Source organism: Bradysia coprophila, unplaced genomic scaffold (genome assembly GCF_014529535.1).
Source record: "Bradysia coprophila strain Holo2 unplaced genomic scaffold, BU_Bcop_v1 contig_732, whole genome shotgun sequence".
Classification (NCBI taxonomy): Eukaryota; Metazoa; Arthropoda; class Insecta; order Diptera; family Sciaridae; genus Bradysia; species Bradysia coprophila.
Genome location: NW_023503972.1, coordinates 5,608,667 through 5,635,915, shown reverse-complemented (window position 1 = coordinate 5,635,915; position 27,249 = coordinate 5,608,667). Strand labels below are relative to the sequence as shown.

General features: G+C 35.2%; 1 protein-coding gene across 5 annotated transcripts in view; it reads left to right on the top strand.

Moving 5' to 3' along the window:
* Nucleotides 1-439: 439 nt before the first annotated feature.
* The window catches only part of LOC119084342 (low-density lipoprotein receptor-like), a 162,318-nt gene continuing 135,508 nt past the window's right edge, over nt 440-27,249 (top strand). For 2 of the 5 annotated variants that reach the window (XM_037194274.1, XM_037194275.1), the window contains exons 1-2: nt 440-1,181; nt 23,610-23,753. In XM_037194274.1, coding sequence (XP_037050169.1) covers nt 1,025-1,181; nt 23,610-23,753 — 301 coding nt within the window. In that variant the 5' untranslated portion in view covers nt 440-1,024. The remainder of the gene's footprint in view (nt 1,182-23,609; nt 23,754-27,249) is intronic. The other 3 variants (XM_037194278.1, XM_037194281.1, XM_037194280.1) reach the window with 3 other exon arrangements.

Here is a 27,249-nt window from a genome sequence, read left to right as displayed (position 1 = left end):
CGAAAAACTGATTTTTGTTTATGCAGTAATGAGTCGTTTTCGGCTTCATATCGGGTCGACAATCGACATCTAGTGCGAAAAAATACCTTCATACCAACCTCGGTAGATAAGTAACTTTATGCCACTCGGCATCATAAATTGCATTGCATTGCATAAATTACTAAAATATAACATTTACATATTACGATACATGTTATGCTACCATGGCTTACGATACAAACGGCTTAGTTCTGCTGACACTCGTATCAAAGTATTTTATCCGACACGCATACCAATGCATAATCTAAAACGTCATTCATATATCCTCACATCAGAAAAATATCTGCACACATCGGAACACACTCATATAATATTGACATTAGTTCGTATTGGTGTGCGCCACTCTCGACTCTCTTTCACACTCTTCGAAATCATTTTAGTGCCCTGGTCGATCGGCAACGTCTGCCTGTAAATTCAGTTCGTTATGATTCCTTTTAATGTAATGTAATGCGCCGAATCACAAAATAGATGAAAATTTGTAATATTTCGTATTATGCGGGTGGTTTTTACGTGCCGATCTAACAGTGTAGTTTCATATGTGCAATACACACCTCCGGATAGTAATATTTCGAATAAATTACAGAATTAAACAAGAGGAAAACAAAAATCGGAAAACAAACACCGATTCCCGGACACATAACCTCAATTTATCGGAAATAAATACAAAAAAAAAACAAACCGAAAATCAGAAAAGTGTTGTACGATTTTCCGTGGACAGACAATAAATTCGGAACAGAATAGTTGAGCTCAATTTTCTCATTTATTTGTTAAGATCCTTTTTCGTGTTCAAGTAAATTGTGTTATTTTGTGTAAAATCGATAAGAGATGATATTTACAGCATAAGCTACAGGAACCAACAAAAAAAAATTGTCCAAAGAAAGACCAGCCGAGTGTGTAGTACACTAATAATATTGCTGTGATCGGATTCGGATTTCATTTATTTATATTTTTACGAATAATTTTTGTTCCATTCTATATCTAAAACATGTGTTGGTATAGTACTAGTCGAAAGTTTATTTTTAAAATATTTGTGGCGTGTTTTTTAGTTCAATTTTGTGTGTTCGTACAAGGTGGCAAAGGCATTAGCAATAATTATACAATCGTCAACAACGGTACCAAATTGTCCAAAGGATACAATTCAGGTTAGTGGGGGGAATTTGATTTTTGTTTCATTTCAATTAAGGAACACGTATCCCCCACATCGAAAGCAATCGTAGAACGTGTGCTGAATTACACACTATCCGATAGTCAATACGTAATCAATTGTTTTGGAAATTTTATTTATTTATTTATCGAAAAACCTGTTCTTCTACGTATCCGAATGAGAAGGTAAACACATACTCACACTTTGCATCTTACAACGAAACGTACGGAATGTGTTTACCAAAAATATCATTTTGTTTACTCTATGATCAAAAAAAAAAAAAAAAAATTGGTTCGATTGAGAAAAACCAGGTTTTAGCAAATTGATGAGAAATGAAACGGACAGTTTTCCTTATATTGTCAAAATATGCCAAGGTGATATCAATTAGTGTCCGCAAAAATTGTCGTAAGACCTGCAGCTCACTTCACTCATTTAACTCAGTTATAATAATTTATACTATACAAGCAACAATACAACACACCTCCCAGTACTACATACTACATAACAATCCGACGTATTTTACAAACTTGAATGTGTAAACAAAATAAAATATCGGATGATCATCGAAATTTTTTTATCACTTTTCTCCGAATTTACCATGAATAACCCATGTAATGCAGTGAATGTTAGTGTTATACCTATATATTGGTGGTGTATATGCTATGCCACTATTATTTATGTTCTTTACATATGAAACACACCTCCGCTTTATCTCAAGATTGTATGGATTGGTATAAGTTAGATTTTATACTTAATTGATGCTGTCTAATTTCATTCATCGTCTTCACATATTTGTTTGATATTCTTGCACTCTATATATCTCATCTTTCTCTCATTTTCATTCTCTCCCTGTCTCTGCAGCAGTGTTTGCATGTGTGTTCCATATGTGATTAGGTTGATGATTAGTGTGTAAACATAAGATCTGCAATGTTATGCAGATAACAATGAAAAGAAAACCGTTTTTCCGAAGATATGTTGACCAACTTTCAGTTACAGTCCGAGACGAATTTTCAAAGTTGGTCTTGTGATATCTCCGAACAGCTGATTTGTCGTCTTTATGCAACTATGATTATACTATTCGACCCATTGTGTACCTGTACCATACGCTTACACAGTGGATTGAAGCTTTTAGAAACATCAATCATTTTGTGATCTAGTACTTCTTTTGTTTCACGCCCAGTGTTCGATATAATAATCTTTTACTTCATCATTTTTAACACAGCATTTTTCGCAATATAAGCGAAGGACACCGAAAAACCATATGCTCACTAAACTCTAAGTTCAACCTACAGTTCAACCAGACGTTGAACTGGTTGGACCTTACATATAATCTTTACGTTCTATCGGAAATCCACTCCCTATGTGGACTATGTTAACCATGTCATTTACATGAGAATGGACCGCGCTTGTCCTCTTCCAAGTTTGTCTTTTCGTCCAATAATCCCAAACATCCTATTTACATCAAACTATTTAATTTTCATATTTCTTACAATTCGCTAGTGTGATGTGTCCGCTTTCTATATTTAACGATTCAAATACAGTCCCGATTGGAAATGTTTGTCAAACCCAAGTGCAATAACAGGAAGATAACTTTGAATATTTGAGAGAGATTAACCTGTTGTAAATATTGGTTCTGTTCGGTAATTTTCCGCAAAATTTATCTTTCTTTTAGAAAATGACGTTGATCTCACCAAAACAATTATCTCCAAATTTCAAAGAACGAATATATACGGAACGAACGTGTATACACATACACACATGACTCAGAGTCAGTGGGTCTTTTTTGATGTTTCGTGACTTATTGCCAACGATCCTAATCTTATCGCTAATTTAGTGCAATTAGGCCAATCAAAACGAATGCTGACGGGAGGGAAACAACAATGTTGATAAGCTGTTAGGCTGTTACGTAATGTAAAAAAAAGTGAAAACGTGTAATCATATTCGCGCTCACGCAATATTGATGCAGTTTATTTACTTTAGCTGCTTCATAAATTCATAGAAGTCAAGGGAATGAACTGAGAGCATTACTGAAATATGTACTGATAACACAGCTCAGCACAGAATGGACGCTGCTCTTAGACAAGATTATTTCAAAGAATTTTAAATTTTAACTCTGAAGGGATGCACTCGAATTCACTAAATATAATGAGTTTTTTCTCGGATGTGCAGTGTCCTTTGTGACATCACATTTCATTAAATCTCGTAGGTACTGAACGAAAGATATGAAGCTTCATCAAGTATCACAAGAAAACAGTGTTCGATCGTTCTCCTAATATGATGAGGCGTTACTTTCAGTAAGGACCGAACTGGCTACCCAAACGCCAGTTTAAAAAAAAAGTCGAAATCACCTTCGGGCCTCACAGACCTGCTTTCAGTATATTCCTGTTACATTTCTGAAAACTATTTTCTAAAGTTTCGAGTTGTCAAAAAGCCAGTGGAAGTTCAAGTTACGCCCGAGTCCTGAAGGCAATTAGACGATTTTACATCTTTTAGTGCCTGCATTTCCACCCCAGAATTCAGTCCCCTAGAGAATTACAGTTCCACAACAATGAATTGATATTTCGAGTTAAGGAAAAGAACAGCGTCGTTAAGTAGACAAATCTCTAATAACAAAATCTGAAATTAATTCCAATTAATGTTGTGCTGCGTCACAATGATACATCACCTGTATTTCGTCATTATTAAATTACAATTCCTCAAATACAAACTGCCAAGTAAACAAATTGCTGAATAGAATATGTTCGCAAGACGCTCGTAAATAATATAGTGCACAGCACTGTGTTCTTCGTCTTCTAGTTTCGTGTGTTTAACATTTAATAAATTTAATTTGTCAGATCACTCTAACACCTGTAGCAAACATATCTATTTTTACGACCCAGGAAAAACTTCTGTTGAAAACAACATAACCCGACAGTTTAGCACATTTTAGCAGCTTTTAACATAACGCATAATTCCGATGTTGATCTCGTATCTTCACAGATTGAGATAAACATTACGGTTGATGCCATTGGAACTTCGACAAGATGGACAAGATGTTGAATATGGAAATCGAAATTTCGATCAATTTTCTATCTGAACTTGAATTTGTGCCAATCAAGTAGTTCGTCATTTTGTGTTGTTTATTTTTCTTCAGATTATTTAATTGCGAAACAGAAGAAAAGGTTGTTGATTTGAACCCATCTTATCATCGCATTAAATTGTTTTTGTGTTTATCAACAATGGTGGGCGGGCAATGGCGAGACGGAGACGATAAATCTTTTCAAAATTAGATAATTTTCAATTTACCGTTGGTTAGTATTGTATTTCTTAGCGCCGTATAATAAGCGCCTGTGTATGATTAGACGCGCAATTGTTATGAATGGAGATTAAATGGACATGCTGATATCAGTTGATACGGCTGGTGTCAACGTAACGTAAATTATTTGCTCTATTACATAGCGATTGTTCAATGAAATTTCTTGAGTAGGGTAATCAGTTGATCATTCAATGTAATTTTTTGATTGGACGTACTTGACGAGTTAAGTTGTTCATTTTACCATCTAAAGTGCTATCTCTATCTCTGTCTCCTCGATAGTGAACAAACCGTTTAGTTCTGCTCCCAATTATTTTTTTGCGTGCCAATTAGCTTCTTTCCATCTTCTAGCAAAAGTACCAGTTCAACAACATCCCAATAATATTAATCACAACCTTCGCTAGGTCCATTCATCCGTAAGCAAATTATTACAAGAAATTTCCATGGTTTGTGCTTGATTTTGCATTCAAACCTAATCCAATTTAGAATATAGAACCAAATCGAAAAGCAATTAATTGATGAACGCAAATTGTTGTTGGATACCGCGTTATGTAACATCCGGTATTTGCTGTGCTGTATTGCCTTTATAGTATATGATGGTAATGGTAATGTTGTCGATGTTTGAATGTCAGACATATGAGATGAAGGAGTCGAATGGCAATAGAACGAAAAAATTTAAAAATCCCATTTCGAGTCTACGAATCGCAATATCGTACAGATACAAGTGCCATCACATACTTTGCGTTTATAATGCGAAACAAGAGCACAGAATTCTTCGTAAGGCATTTCTATGTGCAATGTAGATTTCCAGGCATTTTCCTCTTTTGCATTTTATTCGTGGAATTTTATCCTCAGTCTGCTGAAGTGTAATTATTTATGTAACACGTTGAAGTGTTCAGTAAAGAGTTAAAATCACACTCGTGAAGTCAGACGCTTCCACTGTGTTAATTATAAATGTTTACATGCCAAGGCATTTTGAAGCTCGATTGCCTTCGCCTATGTTTGAGACACGAAAGTAGCTTTTAAAGACTGTCTGCGATTTACGATCTTTGAAATGTATCGTCATTACGTAACATAAAATTCCTGTTTGGGGGACGATTTCGAATGGTCCTTAGAAAATGACATTTATTTGTATGGAAAAATCGTACGATAAAGGAGACGATGAGTCGAACATTACTAAGAAAAGAGTACGTAATTTGTGTACATTCCCTTTCCACTGATACTCCGTTACACATTTTATGATCAACTCCTTAATCACCTTCCCGAGCTTGAAATCTAACTAAAGCTCTACCTCTGTGCGAAACATTAACTATTATGAGATCAAAGAATCCTTCAAAGGGATGAGACATCGCCATTTCCATCCAAAGTCCATCCTAGTGGAATCGCGCCTCATCCTTTTAATATAGAATAGGGAAAATTGGATGCCAATATGCAAAAGTGAGGAGAACTAATGAAATTGATGTTCACCGAGGAACGGACATTTCGATTCGGTCAATCGAACATGCAACAACAATTAAACGAAGCAATTAATTGAATCGCTCTGCATTCGTTTTCACATCCATTTGTTATTCGGACTGAAAAGTTAATAACACACTCACTATATCGCACTTCGTTCCCATTTGTTTTTAACCCCTTCACTATTTCAATTCGATTTTTTTTTCCATGTACGACAGAATTGCATTACGGTAATGCATTAGATGAACGAAAAAAAAAATGTAATTTGCATCCAATTCGAATTCAGGGCGAAAATTATGTGAAAAATTACGCATTAAGCATGACCCTCGACATTAACTGGACGTCAACTGACTATCATTGTAACGAGTCACACAATTGTGCAATTTGCAAGTATAGTGTGAAGCAAGCCGCATTTACTCGGTCAGTATTTCCACTCGCAAGTCTTTCGGGTCAAATGTGTGTTTTCTGGAGATTCCGTCGCTTCTATAAGTGGGTGTTGGGAAGCTTTAAATCTGTGAAACGACCATCCTACTGTAGAATTATTTTTGGTAACCTTTTAGAAACGGCAAGGTCACTAAGTCAAATATGAACAGATACAGTTAATTCGAATCGATTCATCAAGTCCACCCAATCCGGTATGACTTTACGACGTAGTGATCTCCAAATCTATTACTTCTGTTGTTCAAAGTATCGCCCAGTTTTTGTTTTATCATTAATTTTACTATTAGGAGACCCAATGTACCAATGTACTTGATCAAAGGTCAAGTAGTTGATTTCATAGTTTCATCTTTCAGCTATTTCAAATGTCAGCATTGAGGAATCTTGTACTTCGAAATTCTGCTTTTTACCGTACTTATGTGAAAGCCATTAATTAGAATGGACATGGAACCACTTAAATAGCACCTTTGTTCATCAATCAACCTCAACTTTTCTGACAGAAAATTCCGAGTCCAATTAAAAGTGAATTGAAAGTCCACATTAAGTTTGAAACAGATCAGACTGAACCTGTCTTATAGTTTACGTTTAGCCGAACCTGACTTGCATCTGAACCTGACTTGCATCTGAACCTGACTTGCATCTGAACCTGACTTGCATCTGAACCTGACTTGCATCTGAACCTGACTTCCATCTGAATCTGAGTTGCATCTGAACCTGACTTGCATCTGAACCTGACTTGCATCTGAACCTGACTTGCATCTGAACCTGACTTGCATCTGAATCTGACTTGCATCTGAACCTGACTTGCATCTGAACCTGACTTGCATCTGAACCTGACTTGCATCTGAACCTGACTTGCATCTGAGCCTGACTTGCATCTGAGCCTGACTTGCATCTGAACCTGACTTGCATCTGAGCCTGACTTGCATTTGAACCTGACTTGCATCTGAACCTGACTTGCATCTGAACCTGACTTGCATCTGAACCTGACTTGCATCTGAACCTGACTTGCATCTGAACCTGACTTGCATCTGAACCTGACTTTTCTACATTGGCCCTGGCCACGATATGACTTCTGATGCTTGAAGTCAATCTTTTAAACTACGGTCAGGTTCCTGAACCTGAACTTAGCAAGAAAAATATTCAGCTGTCCAGACATGATAAGCCTGACCTGTTCCGAGGCTGAGTCTGCATTTTAACGTAAACATTTTGATAATGAAAATGTTTACCTTAGTGGTCTTACGGACGGGCGGGAGACTAAACACATTCACTACCAATACGTAAAGAATGTAAATTCAGAATGCAATTTCAAGTAACGTGTGTGTAAGTTAACTGAAATAGAAGTGAACTTGTGAATGTAAACTTCAGTCGATCAACGTCACGAAAAATCATTATGTCATTGATTGCAATTCATCGCAACGTGCAATTCCCTTTGGTGTGTGTGCGTACTATTGTGTATGCAGATTCCAAGTAGCTATTTGATGTGCTAATTCATCAGAAAATTAATTACACTTTGTTCTTGTTCGGTACAATTAACTTGGTTATTACATTTAAGCACACTCGTCAAAGGGGAGCTCAATTGAACGAGAATTGTCTTTGATGATAATTGAAACCAAAACTCTCATCAATTCAAATGGTAAATTCATCTATCATACATTTTCGATGATCGAACATCATGTAATTGGTTGGTGTGTACGCATTGTAGACAGGCAGACACACTAGAATCGATGCATTGTAGAACAGTCCTACCACGGGATGATGATACAACAGCACACTCTACACATTCCTATGCAACATACGTGCAAATTTTGCTTTCGTGTGAGAAACCGTGCACGCAACCGTTTTTAATTTTTTCGCCAATGAAAAATGAACGTAACGTTTATATCTAAAAACCATTAGCACTTATATCTGTAACTGTAGAGGTCGTGTCTCTACTAAAAACAAACGGTCACGTGATATATCGTACGATGTATTAACACATTGACAAAAGAATGTTTTGTACTATATTCATTTTGCTGAGTGGCGGCCGAGTCATGAAGGCAAAATAATAAAAGTCTCTCGTTCCCATGTGTGCATAAAATGTAATGTAATATGTAACATCATGCTTGTATGGAGTATCACATTACGCTGTATTAACGTAGACATTACCTCGTTGTTACGACTTTACAAATTTTACAAAAAAAAAAAGTTTTTTTTTACCTCGTCGATAACAAGAAAAGGTTGAGGTATAACACGATACACAGAAAGTGATACGCCGAAATGTTAACTCGCAAATTGTTATAATGCTGGTGTTGGTTGAATTCATCCATGCTGCGGGTGTATTAGATATATATGATGTGTGATGCCGCTAAATTTGGATACATGCGTTCATTCATTTGTGTATCGTATGATACCGCACCGAAATGACAATTTCAAATATTTTTGCTATTCAAATGGTTTTGTTGGCGGGATTATCTTCTAGTAAACAGGAAAACACCTGCCGTAGAATGTAGGTCTCGGAAAGGGAAATTTTAACTTGAACTTTTCGAGCATCAAAATTTTGGCTCGAACAGGGGGCAAGTACTTTAATGTTCGCTGAAGTTTGGTTAAATGTCCAAAGTTTTCAAAGTTAAATGTTCTTATCTCAGATTTAGCGGAATGCCATAGGAAATGATTCGTTGCTGGTTCTCGGAAGAGAATATTTTGGAGAATATTTCATCGGATTTCGTCAGATTTTGTGTGAGTAACATCAAATTGGAAAACTTTGGAGATTAGATCGACTGTGATGGATACATAATACTTAACAACAAAGCCAAGCCAAGTTTTTTATCTGTTCATTTGTCGTGGTGTCTCGATGTTGTCCGTTTATTTTTTGGCTTGATGCGTATTACGAGTTCTCTATCTACGTACTTCCAGTCAATGTTATTTGGATACTTTAGATGTTGTCATTTTAACTCAATCTGCTACAAACGACAAGCATTTATCACAGTGCAGTCATTAAATCTATTACTTCGAGTATTACTTACAAGAAATTTTTCGAGTACAAAATCTTTTACTTCATTAATCATACATTTTGTTAAATAATATAAAAGTACTTAGAAAGGATCGGCTTAGCTTAGTTCACATGGCGGCGCAGGGACTGACCGCTAACAATTAGACGTAATAATCGATAGGTCTCTTTCTAATTATTTAAAACTTATGTTCGGAATAGGTCAAGTTCAGATCAGATCAGAAAAAACACAACCTGAATGCCTCGGTTCCGGATCTGACGTGACATTAAAAATTACCTGATCTGACCTGACTTGAGTTGGTGGAGTCAGGTTGATATTTATTTCAATTTAAGTCTCAGATTGACCTGACCTGTTCGGAGCTTATTTGGAACCAAGAAAGTTCTTATTGGCTTTCGAGTTTTAAAAACGTCCCTACGATTTGATCAAAATAATATCTAACGAAACTGATCACATTAAACCACCAAATACGAATGATGCTCATACTGGCTCAACAGTAAATTGGATCGACAAAAAATATTTTTTTTTGTTTATTAATACAGGCGAACGAAAATTGCTGACAGAAATATTACGAAAAATCTCCTGACGATAAATAGCGATAAATTTGTTGATCAAAAATAAACAATTTTTGCGTTAATTGAGCGCGTTAAAGAATAATTTCGCCAAAATTTATAGCCCACACATGTCAGAGCGTTCTTTGCGAGTTTTTTTTTCGTTTGAACGTAAGCAAAAAAATGTAATTTATTTCTGTAAATTGACAACCACATTGGAAAATTTGATGGTAGTCCACAATTTTGTCCAATATTCATGCACCCAATCAAAATATTCGATGGTACATACAATATGTGCGTGCATTTCATGTATTCTTTACGCTTCATTCATTATTTGATTTACATTGGATTGGCATGAATGGAGTGAATATAGACTGTTATTAAAATGATTGAACAAAACCCGACAATAAACTAACCAATTCAAAATATTGAACCAATTTATTCTCGGAACATTTATGTAGGTAGTTTAGATACACAATATGGTACACGATGAAAAATTATGATGATAAATACATGAAATGCTAATTTATTTATGTTCGAATATTTGAGAATGTTCGATTAAATTGACTTTTAATTGTGACTAATTGAATTAAGAACGGTTACAGTTGATATTGCCAGCCGATAATAATATTATACGTATGGCGTCTCTGTTAATATGCTAATTTCGATCATTGCTAAAGATCTGGGATCAAGGGATGTGAATATAGAAAATTCAACTGCACATTTTAAATCTGTTTTTAAATAGTCCTGATTTAAACTGATCATACTTTAAACTGGTCCTGCTTTAAACTGATCATACTTTAAACTGGCCCTGCTTTAAACTGATCATACTTTAAACTGGTCCTGCTTTAAACTGATCATACTTTAAACTGGCCTTGCTCTAAACTGGTCCTGTTTTCAGCTGGTCCTGCTTCAAACTGGTATATATTTTAACTGGTCCTGCGTTGACATGATTCCAAGAACACTCACACTCCGACGTCAAATTTCTTATCCAATTTGCTCAACTTTGTATGAATGGCAAGCGTTTCGACCTTTTATCGTTAAATCTGATACCTCTGTTGCTCGAATTATTTTGTAGTGCTTATATACCTTAGTTACGGCCAGGGTCTAAAGTAACATATAAGCTCGTGGGAAAAATCCCCCGCAGTCCCCTTTCAATCCTCCCGGTTTTTTTAAATCTTACAAATCCCCCCGACTGGAGGGCCTGAGATCAAAAAAAGGCCATCGAAAACAAAACTTTAATCTAACTAAATTCAAGTTGTTTACGTTTACCATAAGTTCACTAATGGCAGTGTCCTCGATTTTTCAGTTGATGAAGAAGGTCAAAATCAAAGATTATTGCTAAATAAAGAGCTGAACCAAGTTTTCGTATTTTTGCTCAAAGCTTGACTGAAAGTAAAACCAATACAAGATTCTCAATGAATCTTTGGATCATGTGTTACTGATCAGATGGTTTTACAAGAAAATAATTATTTGCGGAACGGTTTTCCCGTTTTTTCGAAGGATTAGCTCAGATATAGTGGGACGGGCATTCTGAGTCCTCTGAGGTCCCATCACTACTATTCCATAATTCTGAAAAAAATTGAAATTGAAAAAATGTTTTATGTGAAGCGATCTGCTCAGACGTTGCGGAGTGGTTTTCTTTTCATACGAAAATTTCAAGAAAAAAGCACTCTTCGACTATGGATGGTGGTTTCTTGTAAAACGATTACATCTTTATCGATAGAGATCTCGGCTCGGTTAGCGTTAGAAACGCAAATGGTCGATCCTTAGATTTTCTGAAAATGTCATCTCAAGATGAAGGTTACTTAGGATGAACATTACATGATCTAAAATGAACTCAGGACTGATGATTTTTCAAGAGATTACTTTTATCAATTTTTTAAAGTTTCTTAAACTTCTTGAGTGTTTCTTCATTTCTTCTGCATTTTCAGTTCAATGTTAGTCTCAAAATATCAATCCTTCTTAGCTTATCCCCGAGGCTTCATTTTAAGAAATTTCCTTGAAAGTTTTCCTTTTTTCAAAGTTTTCTTTAATAATTTAGAATTTTTTTCAGAAAGTAAGGAAATTTGTAGTGAATATGAACCGTAAAGTCTAATTTCAATTTCAGAAAAAAACTAAAACTTCACTTTTGAGCCGAACATTTTTTTCGCTACGGATAAAGGTGCCCTTCTGACAGACAAAAGGTGTCATTCTGACAGAAAAAGATGGAACTTCTAGACATTTCCTCCCCCGGCTAAAAATCCTTATTTTAGGCCCTGGTGGTGGTTACGGCCATCTCAATCTCAACTTATGCTTTTATTTTAAATCTATTGCATCGTTCTGGATAATTTACGTGACACTTCAGGTGCACTTGAATCTGTACTTTATCAAAAAATATTTTTTCATTATGTCCTCTTTAATATCCTTTAAATTATTAAAGTTAATGCGTTCTGTACGAAACAACCTGCTAACACACATAGAAATATACATCCCGTGGATATATATATGAAAACACCTTCTGACTGCGACCCAATTTAAGTCCTTTTACATCACCAGCAATTTCGGTTTAATGTTTTGTTGCTTGCCACTGTATCCTCTCGGTTTTTTTTGTGTCCATAAAATAAAATTTAACACCAGTCGACCGTCTCCTTGTGTATACCATTATTGCTGTGTATAGCCATAATATTGCGTTTAGTGTTTATGTTACACGTCTAGCTGTATCTTCTGTAATCCGATATTATGATTTTTTTCTACTCGAAAAATGAAGAGTTTCTGGGCTTTATGTTTTATTTTGGTTAATTTGGTTAAGGCAAAAATTATTACATTAATTCGGGGAATTGGTTTTAGAGCAGTGTCCAATTTAACTAGAGCGCCGAAACTTTGTTTGTATAATAAAATGAAGTGAAGCGGGTGGGTCGCTCGAAAAGGGAAATCTGAACTGAAAGTCGTTTTGATGAAAAGAGAACTCATTTCGGCTCGGTCCATTGTGTAGCCACCTCAGTTTATATTGATCGCTGCACAAAACGCAAAACTCCATATTTTTCCGACGATATCCGACGATATTTGTGGTGATTTTCATTTCCGCGGGGTGTCGCGTAACTTACGTAATTATGTGGATATTGGGATGATAACCATTGCCTCTGGCGTGAGTTACACATTTTCCATTTGTCAAAATAAAAAAAAGTCCGAACAACGATGTTATCTACTTCGTTTGTTGAAGAAAGAGACTGAAGATATGGTTAAAAATGTGATGGAAAGAGATGCAAATAGTCGTCACGCATACTTTACAAATGATGCCTAACATAAATCGTTGTTGACTTTTCCAAGTAAAATCTAAAATCTTGTACTTCAGGTTTTTTAACGTTTGTTTTTCCAGTTTCTCTGATTACTTATTTTTGTTGGGTCATTATCGATAACGAGTCATATAACAGTACTTATCTACAACATCAAGTAAAGTGGTGCTGTGAAAGAACCAATTAATTAAGACCACCTACATATCCACCCACACGAAATTGTCATAGTGCGTTAACTCAATTCTTACTAACGTTCGCAGAGAACAGGTTAAAATACCTTTTGAGGTGATCACAGAGTTGATGGCAGCTAATTTCTATGTTGACTCCTCCAACTGTTATTTAGAAGAAGACGTTTTGTGCACTAAAAATTTTATTTAAAAAAAACACTGAACTCGTGGAGCTCTAGCCGCCTTCGTGACCGTGAGTGTCTTAAGCTGGTCTATGTATCACGCTCTTCGTCCTCTCCATTCAAATTTCTTACGTTCGAAGACGAGGTGACTTTTGAAGAGCGTAGTTCTCAGACAAAGATAACGACGATCGTTTTTGTAAAAATACTGAAATATATGGAACATATCTTTTAACCGCTATGGAACCAACTTCCTTAGCGAAATTTCTCCCCACATTTTTCGTGTGGCGTCTACAAAACATTGAGAATAATGAATGCACAAGGCCAATTCTACAATTATGATGAGTCTAATCCATTCGCAATTCTGAAAATGTTTTCCACTTAAATCGAATGAAGTTTCTGATTCACTTGTATGAAACGCATCCATTGAACCCAACGAATAAAGTGGAAATAGAGAAATGGATAGACAGTAAATGAACATTGATTGATGAATCGAATTTGGTTTTTGTGAAAGAACTTCGTTGGGCACTTGTTTCGGGACACACCTTAAGATCTCACATGAAATCATTTGGACACCCGGTCAATGTCACTTGTAAGTTGTAACATTCTGACCACACCTCTCCAAATTCTCTGAAAGAGTGGATCATTGAATCAATGAAAATTATTTCCCGTTTCACGACGGCGGATGTTACACTGCTTCCTTAACCCGTATCGAAATCAATTGATTTCAATAGGAACATCACAAAATTCCAATTTACAATGTGAAATGACCCATGAACACGTCATAATTGCCTTGTTTCACTATTATTGTGATTGTGCAACTAAAGAACGAATTAAAGAAGTTAATTTAAACTTGATCGGCTGCCTGGAACCGACGATAAACAAGTGAAGTGCTCAGCTCACGATTGTTTATTTGACTTCCATTTCTTCTTCTCTTTCGATTAACATAATTTTCGATAGTAAAATTCTCGACTAGTTCTTTACATGCTGAAACGAATAGTATACAGTACATCGACAATTTCAAATTTAAATGCTTCTTCTCGTGTTCGTTGTCTCATTTAATTTCAGTTTAAGTACACGCCGTCTCTATTCGGGTAACTTCTTTTTTCGGGTACATCAGAATGGTGTATGTGTGTGCGGATGACATCAAGTCAAAAGTGACGAAGCGAGACATGAATTCCTAGAAAACGTATTTAATGAAGTTAAAGACTGTTTTTATATAAACATCTTAAAAATTCCATCCTATTAAAGACACTGCGTATACATCGTTTGTTTGAATGAGTTGAGTGATGCATTCGTGTTAATTTATTCCGATTTAACTGCAGCACCATCACAAGCTATCAATAGACGATTTTGTGGCTGGGAGTTTTGTACCGAACATGATATGTTATTATGAATGAATTATTTAAATTGAGATATTGAACTTCACGAAAATATGTTCGTGGTGTGGATCGTACGTATATATATCATTTTGGCTGTCGTACCGCTATGATGAATGTTCTTTTAATTGAAATCAATTAGAATCGAGCTGTGCGTATGTTCGTGTGTGATTTTTACTTTTATGAATCCATAATTTGGACTATATTTGATTTGCTTTTGATTTATGACTGGCTTTATGAGCTGTATATCAATTACGTTCGAATGTGCCACATGCATGGACTGATGTGGTTGAGGTATTGTGGGAATAACACGACGCCACGAAACTGAAATTTGCTGACAATAACATAGCAAACGGGCACAATAGTAACCGCATTTGTGTTTAGCGCAATATGATTGGAAATCAAAAAGTAAAAAGGAACCTCATACGGCCAAGACTTGAAGTCTATGCTGTATACTATAGTATTGCACTTTATCCGAGACCAATTCGGGTTTTGAACACTTGAGATGACTGAAAAAAAGTAGTCTAAATGATGATTACGTATGTAGTTGAGTATTTCGTATTTACATAATTTATGTGATAGATGGTAAAATCGGTAAAATGCGTACTGAAATATGTATGGAAGTTTCAGTGCCGGACTGGCCCTATGGGCGTTCGGGCGTTTCCCGAAGGGCCTTTTGATTTTTGTATGGATAAATGACGACGAAGGGCTTTTTGAGAAATTTCGCCATACAACGCCCGAAGGGCTTTCTTGAGCCAGTCCGGCACTGGGAAGTTTATAGAGCACAATTGTAGTCCCCCTATATCCTAAAGTACTGACCAACACTTGTATCACGAAATTACGTAGATACGAAATGTCCAATTACGTACGTAATTCACGATTGTGACGCCGCGCCGTAGAGATGTTATAATGCAGAATAATGCCAATAATGCGACTTTTAAACTCAAATTTTTTATTGAAACATGTGTTGAAGTGTCTGACATTTTCATTAGTTCTTAGACTCTTACTCTGCATCATGTTCGTTATCAAAACCTTTTGCTTTGTTAACCTCAATTCATTCAAATAGTTCGAAATTAAGTTCCGATTGATTTTCCTGTCCGTTGCAGAAGTTTTGCACAGATAAGAATAGAAATTGTTTAAAAACTTACATAAACTTCTACTTGGAAAATGACGACGACGATTGATCTCGATTGGAGTGCTTGCCTTATGTTCAGAACAGTATTTCTCATCACATAGATTCGCATAACATCATTTTCTGCGTTTGATTTCATTTCCTTAATTAAAGGAAATCGCAACGGAATTTGTAATACTTTATAGAGTTTAACGCTGTGTAGAATATTGGAATTTAAAGTATTTAATGACGGGTACCCATTTTTTTCCTAGATTTTAATATTTAAGTCGCACTTTCATTTTGTATAACAATTAAAGACCTAGATCTATATTGTGGATCTATACACCAGATAAACTAGGTCCCACCTTTTGGGCGGGTCAGGTCCCTTGACTGACAATTTTTTCAATATATTTCTGACCAATTTCATTGTTGAACTTCCGGTGCATCACTGATGCAAATGCCTACATTTAATATATCGATTACTCTAAACATGACAACGAAATTTGACAGAAAATGTTCTTCTAATAAACCTTCGAAGACCGAATGATCTTTGAGTTCTGATTTTTCTTATAAATTTGCAGCAAGATTTTCAATCAACCACACAAATCGTAAATAAAAAGCGACTCGTGTGAATTACGGCCCTCGCTTCGCTCTGGCCGCAAACTTCCCACTCGTATGAGCTATCTATTATTCTGTTTGATTGCCATTTCGTCATATTTAATCAGAGCAGATGCGAAGTTTTACAAATGTGGAACGATGAGAGGACTCTTTCACTTTGGTAAAAAATTAAAAAAAACCGATAGATGTTCTTTTCGTACAGTTTTGTACAAAAAGGAAGTCCCCCGGTATTTTACAAAACCGTCAGTCGTGAATAAAATGTGGATGGTAATAAACAACCGATAAATTAATTAATTTTTTTTTCGTTTCTTCACTTTTGTCGATTCAGAAAACGACAAAAGTGAGGAATTGACAAAACGTCTTTAAGTTACTTTTCGTAGAAGGATGAATTTCCCTAGGAACGAACAAAACGTCTTTAAGTTACATTTTGTAAAAGGATGAATTCCCTTGGAACGAACAAAACGCCTTCTCGTTACATTTTGTAAAAGGATGAATTCGCTAGGAAATCGACAAAGAGTGAAGCAAAGACAATTTTTTTTTTACTTTTTACTGATTTACTGAAGAGGTGCCAGTGACATGTACCACATTTCTATCGGTATTTTATTATTTTTTATCGGTAAAATTGAATTTTTCTATTGGTCGAATATAATATCCCATAAAATTATTACGACTCGTGAGAATTACGGCCCTCGCTTCGCTCTGGCCGCAAACTTAACTCTCGTATGGGAGGTGTAACATATTTTGTTTGATTGTTGGAATAATGGATTTAAAAAAAAATATTCAGAAATTTGTTGAGAATGACTTATATCTTATATTATTGCCTACAAAGAATGATGGTTACATTTAACGTTTTTCATAAAATTTCCTACACTTTTCAATCATAGTGTGCTCATGACATTTTTCTGCCGTAAGACCTTGAGTAAAAAAAACAACTTTCTTTGGTAGTAGACGCATTAAATTTGTTAGTCAACTATCAAGTTGTTAATCAACTATCAAATTTGATAGTCAACTATCAAGTTGGTAGTTAACTATCAAGTTGTTAGTCAACTATCAAGTTGTTAGTCAACTATCAAGTTGTTAGTCAACTATCAAGTTGTTAGTCAACTATCAAGTTGTTAGTCAACTATCAAGTTGTTAGTCAACTATCAAGTTGTTAGTCAACTATCAAGTTGTTAGTCAACTATCAAGTTGTTAGTCAACTATCAAGTTGTTAGTCAACTATCAAGTTGTTAGTCAACTATCAAGTTGTTAGTCAACTATCAAGTTGTTAGTCAACTATCAAGTTGTTAGTCAACTATCAAGTTGTTAGTCAACTATCAAGTTGTTAGTCAACTATCAAGTTGTTAGTCAACTATCAAGTTGTTAGTCAACTATCAAGCTGATAGTCAACTATCAAATTTGATAGTCAACTTTCAAGTCGTTAGTCAACTATCAAATTTGATAGTCAACTATCAAGTTGATAGTCAACTATCAAATTGTTAGCAGTTCACTAACAAGAGATGTTTACCGGTTAGAGGCTGGGCATGTAGTGCCGAAATTTTTCTTTCTACTTGTTTCATGGACATTATCGAAAACATACTTATACGATTTACACACACTACGCAACAAAATCAAATTTCATCAAAGTAATCTTTTTCGATTGAGGCTATAATCAACAGTGTAAAATCCTGTTTTTCTGGGATAGCTTCCAGATCCTTCGTCCCACATAGCCCATCTTCGAACTTAGCCTCAAATTGCAATTTTTTATTTATTTAAACAAGCGAAAAAAAAGACTGCTCACAAAGGCGCAGTCAGTAAAAAAACGATCTTTTCATCAACTTAGCCTCGGTATTTTACTTCCACAAATTTAAAAAAGAGAATCATCCAAGTTGGCTAACAATTACTCAAGTTATCGTGCCCTCAACGATTTTTTGTTACCCACATTTAACGTTTTTCATACCATTTCATACATTTCAATCACAGTGGACTTTTTTGTTACGCACATATTTCGGTATTTTCTGGTGTAAGACCCTGACTTTCAGTCAAGGGAATAACGTCGTTAGGGGATTTTCGAAAAAACGTTCCGGTTCTCTGTAAAAATGAGTAAAATAGCGTGATATCATTTTTGAACTTCCCGATACGCTACACACTCAGCCCTATGTGAGAAATTTTGAAAAGATCGGAAACCAAAAAAACAAATCATTTTTTGTGTCATCCCTGTTTTAATACGATTTTTTCAGATATAAGAAAACCGTGGTGGTAGCGTAAAATTGAACTGTTCTACGGATGTGAACAACAGACATTGTCTATAGAGTTGAAGCTAGAACTTATTCTGAAGGACTTAAAACAGTCACTTATTGAAATGTTCAAATCCAAAAACAATCACAATCCTCGTCACAATCCCAATGACATTCTCTCACTTATATTAAACATTAGGCATCCATTGGGTATATTAAAACGAAGAAAACTCTCCTCCGCTTGGGTATTTTCTTCACGTTTCAGCAAACTATTCCATTGTTTAAATTTTAATTAGAAACGTCGTCAAAGTCTCAAATCATAAAATTTTCTTTCGTGTAATCCCATAATCAACCACTTTCCCAAAGTTTCAACACGAAGACACTATATGCTTTCGTTATTCGTTAGCGTTATGATTATGATTGTTGTAAGTACCTCATCGTTAAAATGATGATCCTCTTGCGATACGTAATACAATATGCAGAAAATGTTTGCTATTCCAAGGAACAACGTTGTACACAAGCACAAATTTATATAAAACGAAACCCCATTCATTCCATAATGCTCATTAAGCATTGTGAGCAATGCAATGGTATATAGAGGACTAGTAAGAAATATTGTTCAAATATTTTCTATGGTTTTTTGAGTTCTGAATTATTGTTTTGGGTTTACTGGATTCAAGTGCTTGTTGTAGCGTAGCTCTCAACAAAGCTAGAAACGGTTTTTTCACGTAAATAACTTCTCGCACTCATATCTCAGAGTTTATGAACGTACTTCTATCAAAAACACTGTCTGATTGTCTGGCAGTTTTTACATGTTATGCGTGTTCTTATATGCCATTGCCTTTGAATATTTGCAAGGATCAAAAGCATGTTTGTGACATCTATGATATATAGTGTAGTTTGTGTGACTTCAGCACCTTATTGTAAGTGATGCGACAGTGCAAAAATGAGTAAACTCCAAATGACAGACGTGATGAACACTTCAAACTAAAGATTGTCATCAGAGTAATTTATGCAATTCCTCATCAAGTTGGATATTTAATGCAATTTAAATGCATGGTTGATACTTGTTCGCAATTGAAGCAATTACAACCCGTACAGGATGTCAATGATAAAAGCCTCTCACTCAAAAAGGAACGAGAATATTAGGGACTCACACTACACACATATTGTTGTCAGTTGCAAAATATTAGATTGAACGTGTATTTACGAAATGACAATCAATGAAACCATAAATATCAGCCTGTAACGTAAGTCTTAGTGTGTTACGTGTACATCGTCGATCTCTGTCCGTGACATGAAAAGCGGATATGTGAAAGCTTTAATGAAAACTTATTACGATATTCTGATGTGTAGTTTCAAAGTTTACTTTCGGAACTTTTGCTGATGGTAGTTGAGAATTTTCTTTTTTATTGAGGAAGAAGTGGGAAGTTGGAATAGTTTTTGTACGATTAGTAGAAAAAACATCAAGGCGAAAGTCTATTTCATTGGCACAAAGGTTGTCGGTTCTCCATGGTTTAAGTATAGTTTCAAATCTTTTGCCCGCTTGAACCGCGATTTTAGTAACTGACTTATTTTGGTGTTGGGCAAAGACAAGAAGTCGACTCATGAAACATTTCCACCAAATGCAAATACTCCCTGAGATGCACACACTCCCCGAGATGCATATACACCCCGAGATGCACATACTCCTCGAGATGCACACACTCCCCGAGATGCACACACTCCCCAAGATGCACACACTCCCCGAGATGCACACACCACAGCGTTATGTTCAAATATTATTTAAATCGATTCAATGACCTGAATAAGATTCAAATTGGTTTTATTTGTCGGAGCTGATGATTCGATAGTAGAACTGCTTCTATATCAATTCTGTCTTGCAAGACATGTCTTTAATTTATACGCTCTATATGTCGACTTTCTTACAATCACACATATGTGTTCAATGCACACAATATCTTGCAGATCCCATTTAGAGCGCATAAATAACGTGTGCCAATTGGGGTTATATATTAGCCAGCTAGCATAGCTCCACAATTTATAATACAAATACCTCTGCCACATTAATCGAAATTGAGTAAATATTTGTTGACAAATTGCTATCAATTGAATACCCAGTTAAATGCGGTTATTGAAGGAGGATATTTATTTTCGAAGTAGAAAATCGTTTTCGGAAATTATATATGTCGTTGTATGTTATCGCGCACACACGGGTTCAAAACGTTTTAAGCTGGGTACGAGTATTGAGTCGTTTAACTATGACAACAAATAGATCAATCGCTGTATATTCCTGTTTTATCCAAGATGTTTGTGAAATATGGAGATGGTTTTTAAGGAAGAAAAAGAAGTGGAAAATTCGTCAATATCTTTTCCGATTCTATTTGGCATCTCACGGATATTGAATTACATATACGAACCATACGACAACGACGAAGAAGGTAGATTAGGCGTTTACATATTTCCTTTTCTGTATCATCTATATGTAGAAAACATCAATATCAGATGATTTCTTTTACATGGGTTTAATGTACCGATTAAGTCTACAGATTTTCATATTTCATATTAGGTAAATGATGGCGATGCAATATTCAGGTTCAGAGATGGATGAAAGGATGAGTAGGCACTCGAGCGAATAGCCAAAATAAAGAAAAAATCGTGTTGAGTCAATAATGTATATTCGGTAAATGCCATTCGCACTCAGTGAATCGTCTCGACTCAGTCACAATTTGACTAATCACTGAGTGCGAATAGCATTTACCGAATAGTGATTTTATAGTTGCCGAATTAAATGTTACCGTTCAGTACATACCACACATCTAACTTCAAATTACCGCATACGCTGCAGATAATATTCACATTTTTGGTCATGCAAATGAATTGAAAATTAAGTTGGCAAGCCGTTTAAGTTTATTTCTGAGTTTGAAAGGCATCATTGCGTTAAATTATCGAACATTCAGCTGTGAAAAGAGTTCCTGTGCTATATCCTAGCGTTCATAAGCAGAAAGGCCACAGGTCTTATGTGGGGTGATATGGACACGCAGTCTGAGTTAGTAACATTTTGTCAGGCTTTTCTCGTTGTATTTGGTGGTAGCAAACTAGAGATGTCTCGAAATGATTTATGTCAACAGAAATTTATAAGCCAAAAATATATTTGGAGACAATTAAATTTCCCAGAATTTTACTATTTCCGTATCTAACTTCCTTACTATACTTTCATCTAGTTACTTGAAACTTAAATGAAATGAAAATTCCAGGAATTTTCATCCGACAAAGTGCTTGTTGTCATGGAATAATATTTACTATTTCTACGGCGAATCAAGCTAACCTACGTTTTAACTATACTCCTTTAAAGACGTCCAAGTCAGAACAAACTTATGTTAAATTTGTAGGACATACGGTCATAGCAACGAAGGTAATAATAATAATAAAAAGAGGATGGTCAGAAACTATATCAAAACTTACGGAGTTCCTTTATGGACAGCCCGTTAGAGCTGCACAATGAAAGTCCTTCTGAACCAGAATAAATGACTCACTAATATTAAATTGGCAGCTTAATTAAAAGAACGCCGAAAGTGCAATCGATGAACCTACCTTTTCAAATCAGGGTCACTTATTATCGACAGCTTCAACAAAAAAAAAGCGATAAGCTCAGGTCAATTCTGTTAAATTATAGGAAATGTTTGTTAAAATGGATTCTTTTGAAAAACAGCCTGCCCAAATAAATGATGGAATTTGTTTATGTACTGTCCGTTTGACAAGAGGATCGCCACGGTTCAGCAGGGGGTTTTGAACATTTGTTTTTTACACGTTGGCACACGTGCTCTTGTCAGATTCAAGATTCTTTTTACGAAGGTTACGCTGATTATACTTTGTGAAAAAGGCCAATACCTTGCAAATATGTCACATCTTGGACAGAATTTGACACTGCAATATCTGCAACATGAAAAAAACTAAATGTTCGAAACCCCCTGAAACCCCGTGCTTCCACCTACGTAATATACACAAACTAGGTGAGCCAATCTTAATTTATCGGACGCATTTTCTAGTGGATTTTTTGATATGTGCCTAGATATGTATTGGTCTCTAGAAGTTAAAACCACTTTCAAAAAAATTCGTCCAAGCTTGTGTAGCTAGTGAGAGGTGACCAGAAACCTAAAACATGCACGTTTCTAATGGAAATTTCTCGTAGGCCACGAAACGTACAAGGTCGTGTGGGGTGTCATTAGAAAGGTAATTGCATGTACTTTCGGGGCAGATTGGGTCTTGTTGGGTTTAAAATTCATCCACACTGAGTTATGAGCAGTTGAAAGTATGGGTAAAAAATGGATATAGGCGAATTTCTAACAGTTCCCATGCAACCGAAAAGCAACAGAAAAATAAAAAAAACTGTTTTCCCCATATGATACTGGTCTTAGCTTTCCAATAATAATTTAAACTAAATAATGAAGAAAAGATTATGAAACAGTAGGCGACACTTTAAACAAACGAAGTAGTAGATGTAATTAATTACGCTTGTCGTTTTTAAAAGAACATAACATTAAAGCTTATAAATCAATATATGAACCACTACTGACGAAAAACACTCACTTAAGATGCAACACCGCAACGACGTTACATTAAATGAAAATCCTTTGAAGAAATTTATTTTAATTAAATTACGCACAAAGTTTTACCATTTTCGATCTACCAGCTCTATGGATCCGATAAATTTTATTTTCCTTTCATTCAAAAAAGTTTCTTTTGTTTTCTTTTCAGATGCAACAAATAATCAGTCAAAGTGCTCAGATAGACAATTTCGTTGCGGAAACGGTGATTGTATACACTCAAGTTATGTGTGCGATTCTCAGATAGATTGCGATGACGGAAGTGACGAGTTTTCTGAACTGTGCAATTCAACTTGTAAGTAAAAGATGTATTTTCTTCTTTTTTTTTAAGTTTTCTTTTACAAAAGGAAATCAACATAATTTGATCATAACATAAAGCATTTTCATTCTCATATTCCCTTTGAAAGGGAGAAATAATTAACATAATTCTGATCTGCCTACCCCACCGACGACATTCGTAAAAGTAATTCAGCTAATGTATGTAAAGTTGTAAATATGACTTCAAAGTTCTAATTTTGCCAAGAAATTGGTTGAGTGTACAGCGCATAATATAATTTTCACATGTCGTTGAAACTTTCATAACTTTTCCTTGGTGTTATGAGGCGCTTTTTATGTCAGTTTTATGCACCAACAACAACGACAACAACAACAATAATAATATACGAATTTTGGATGCAAAGGAGTTAGATGTTTGGTTTCCTTGTTTGCATCTTATAAATTTTCATCATAGTTTTTAGCAAAGGCACAAGCAGTGACGAGGATGTTATTTTCCAACTAAATAGAAAGTATGCATAAATCGAAAGCCCTACACTGTCTTGTGCAAACACATTTAAAAAAAAGTGTTAATGACAAAAACCAGAGCAAAGGATTGGTCTTAGGCTGAATGGTCACGAAATGTTTGTGTCTGAAAGAAAAAAAAGATTTTATGACTTTTTCTCAGGAGAGAACAGTGCTATTGGTACCTCACGAACGAAATAGTTGTTTGTTCAACGAGAGGAAAGAAGTTAGAAATTGTTTGTTTTTCACTTCGGCACCTTTGGTGACTTATGACCCTCGCTACGCTCTGATGGCCACAAACAAAAGCCTCTAAATGCAACTTTATTTCCCTACGAATAACTATTCCGACATGTATAGATCGAAAGCCTATGTCAGTCAACTTGTCACCTAGTAAAGATCTCCGATAGATTTCATCGTGCGAAGCTACTAAAAATAAAACAAAAATTTGTTGAACTGCCTCTCTGGCCGGGACAAGCTGCCCTTACATTTTATTAAAAAAACGAATCAATTTGAGGAAATAAATTCATTTTTGTGGGTAGACTTGAAATTACAGTTGACTTCAGTGAAATTTAGACATGAATCGATGAACAAAGTTGATTATACGTATTTACACGGTTTTACAATACTACCGCGCACATGTGTTATTTTACTCGTATAATGGCTCGTATAACACTTTTGTTTGTATAAGAGAACCAGCTGAAAACAGCTGAGTCAAATTGATGTCTAAATTTCACTGATTGTAGATTCAAGGAAATGCTCGTTTTCTTTGAAAGAATCCCTTCAGTTCCAAATTGAAAATTTTTAGGAGCAAGATACCTCGTTTTTAGAAATATTCCACCTTTGCTTCACTTCCTTAATTTCCCAATCAATCCCCTTCTAAGAAAAGTGTACTATGGATGGTCGGCCTTGTTTTTCATTTAAAATCAAAACTCATCTTTCAATTAAAAATTCACTTCAAAATTACCAATTCTAAGGCTTCCACAACAGTATTAGAAACGAAAATCCGAATTTAATACAGCTCTACATATCCAACGAATTATTATTCATTTTGCAAAAGCCTTTTCAACGATTTATATGACCAATACTTCACCATTATTATGATAAATCGTTGAATTATTGAATTTATATTGCTTTCAATTAGTAATGAAGTACGTATACACTGATTATACATGACGGACGACAATTGTGTGCCATGTCGTTTATTATAGTATATGTAATACCAAATGATTAATTGTTTTGTTTGTTATCTGAACTGAAAAATACACAAACGTGCGCGGACGTGCATCACTGTCGTCTGTATTATTTAACAATTGTTACCAATTTCGTGCACTGCCAATACAAACTATTAGCCGGATTCATTTTTTTTTTTTAAATTGATTTCTGGATTATTTTTGGTGGAATTTAATGCGAATTATGAGATTAATGTAATGCCTCAATCGCATTGTAAAACCTTATTGAACGATTGGTGGAAGTAATTAAAATGCATGTCATATTCGTCACGTGTAGCGTGAGAGGATTTGATGCATTGCCATACAGACGGTATTAACGACACAATAATTTATTGATTATTCGTATTGCATACAAGGAGCCTTGTTATTATTCTGAAATTTTTCGAGAACTCTTCAGAATTTTCAGGATTTTTTAAGAACGACGTGACTTTTTGTAGGCGCATGCGAATAGTCCTATTATTAAATGAGAATTGGACTATTTGCAGGCGCCTACAGATAGCATTTTCAAAAATAATTCTTTTCGCAGGAATTCTTTTTAATATTTAAGAATTGAAATGCCGAATAATAAGCCCTGATTGCATTGCATAACACAAAAACTACCTCAGTTGATGCAAAGAGTGTGTTACATAAACACAAAAGTTTCGTTTCACAATACAAACGACAAAACGAACAACGTAATCAGAATACCCTTTGACAATATGTCTCAAAGTTACATTCGCAGTTACAACGTGATTTTCATTTACTTTTAATTGAACGAATAACAAGAATGACATTTTCCAGTTTGAGGACTTTTAAAATTGCATTCTCCTCTTCGTTTTAACAATAAATTGAATACGAAATAATGGCAAGCAATGTGTATTGTAATAAAATTGAGCATTGCAATTGAAACGGAAGCGACAGAGGTGGAAGAAAATATTTTCCAATTCTTATCGCAGTACCGATTGAGAATAAAGCATTGGGTGCATTGGGTGGAATTGTACCCTTGACTTTTCGTAAACATTTTAGTTCTTTGTAGAATTTACATTGTCCCACTCACTCTTTCCGATTCTTCCCTTTATTGTGCTTACCCATTTTCATACAAAGGCATCTAAAATCATAAATATCTCAAATTTTAAACAGTCGGTCGATGCAAATTGAATGTATACACGAAATATATGAATGCGTTAATGAAATATTCAAAAACTACATCTGCATTTTCAAGCTTCATCCATGCGCCAGTGTGGTGTGGCCGCTTTTAACCCTTTTCAAACAATGATGCAATTTCGGTCTCTAACGCAACAAAAACTCGAAAACCATCCTTAGTCGTGTGGTTTTCCAGAGCCTGTTATTTAAGACTTAGATCTCAAAATTCTCAAGAATTGCATATAGTGTTTATTTGGTTCGGATTTAAATAGTCTAAAATACACCATTTCCACTCGGGTGGAATGCAAATAGTCTAGAATCTACTATTTACACGCAATTGTCATAACACCCAATTTCTAGACTAGTTTCTACAAGGAAGTTTCAAGTTGTTTCTGACATCCAATGGTTATGCCAGTTTGTATAAGAATGATTCAAGTTGCTTCTGGCGAAAAACTCAATTGTTAATCTTAGTTTGTAGAATGAAAATTAAAGTTGCTTCTGTCTTTTAATCCAGTTTGTAGGATGAAGATTCAACTTGCTTCTGATGAAACACGTAATCGTAAGACCAGTGTGTACAAGAAAAAATTAACTGTTGCAAGGCCGCATGGGTGTAAGTATTGTTTTATAAACAATTTGCAATCCGGGTGTAAAAAATCCCTTCGT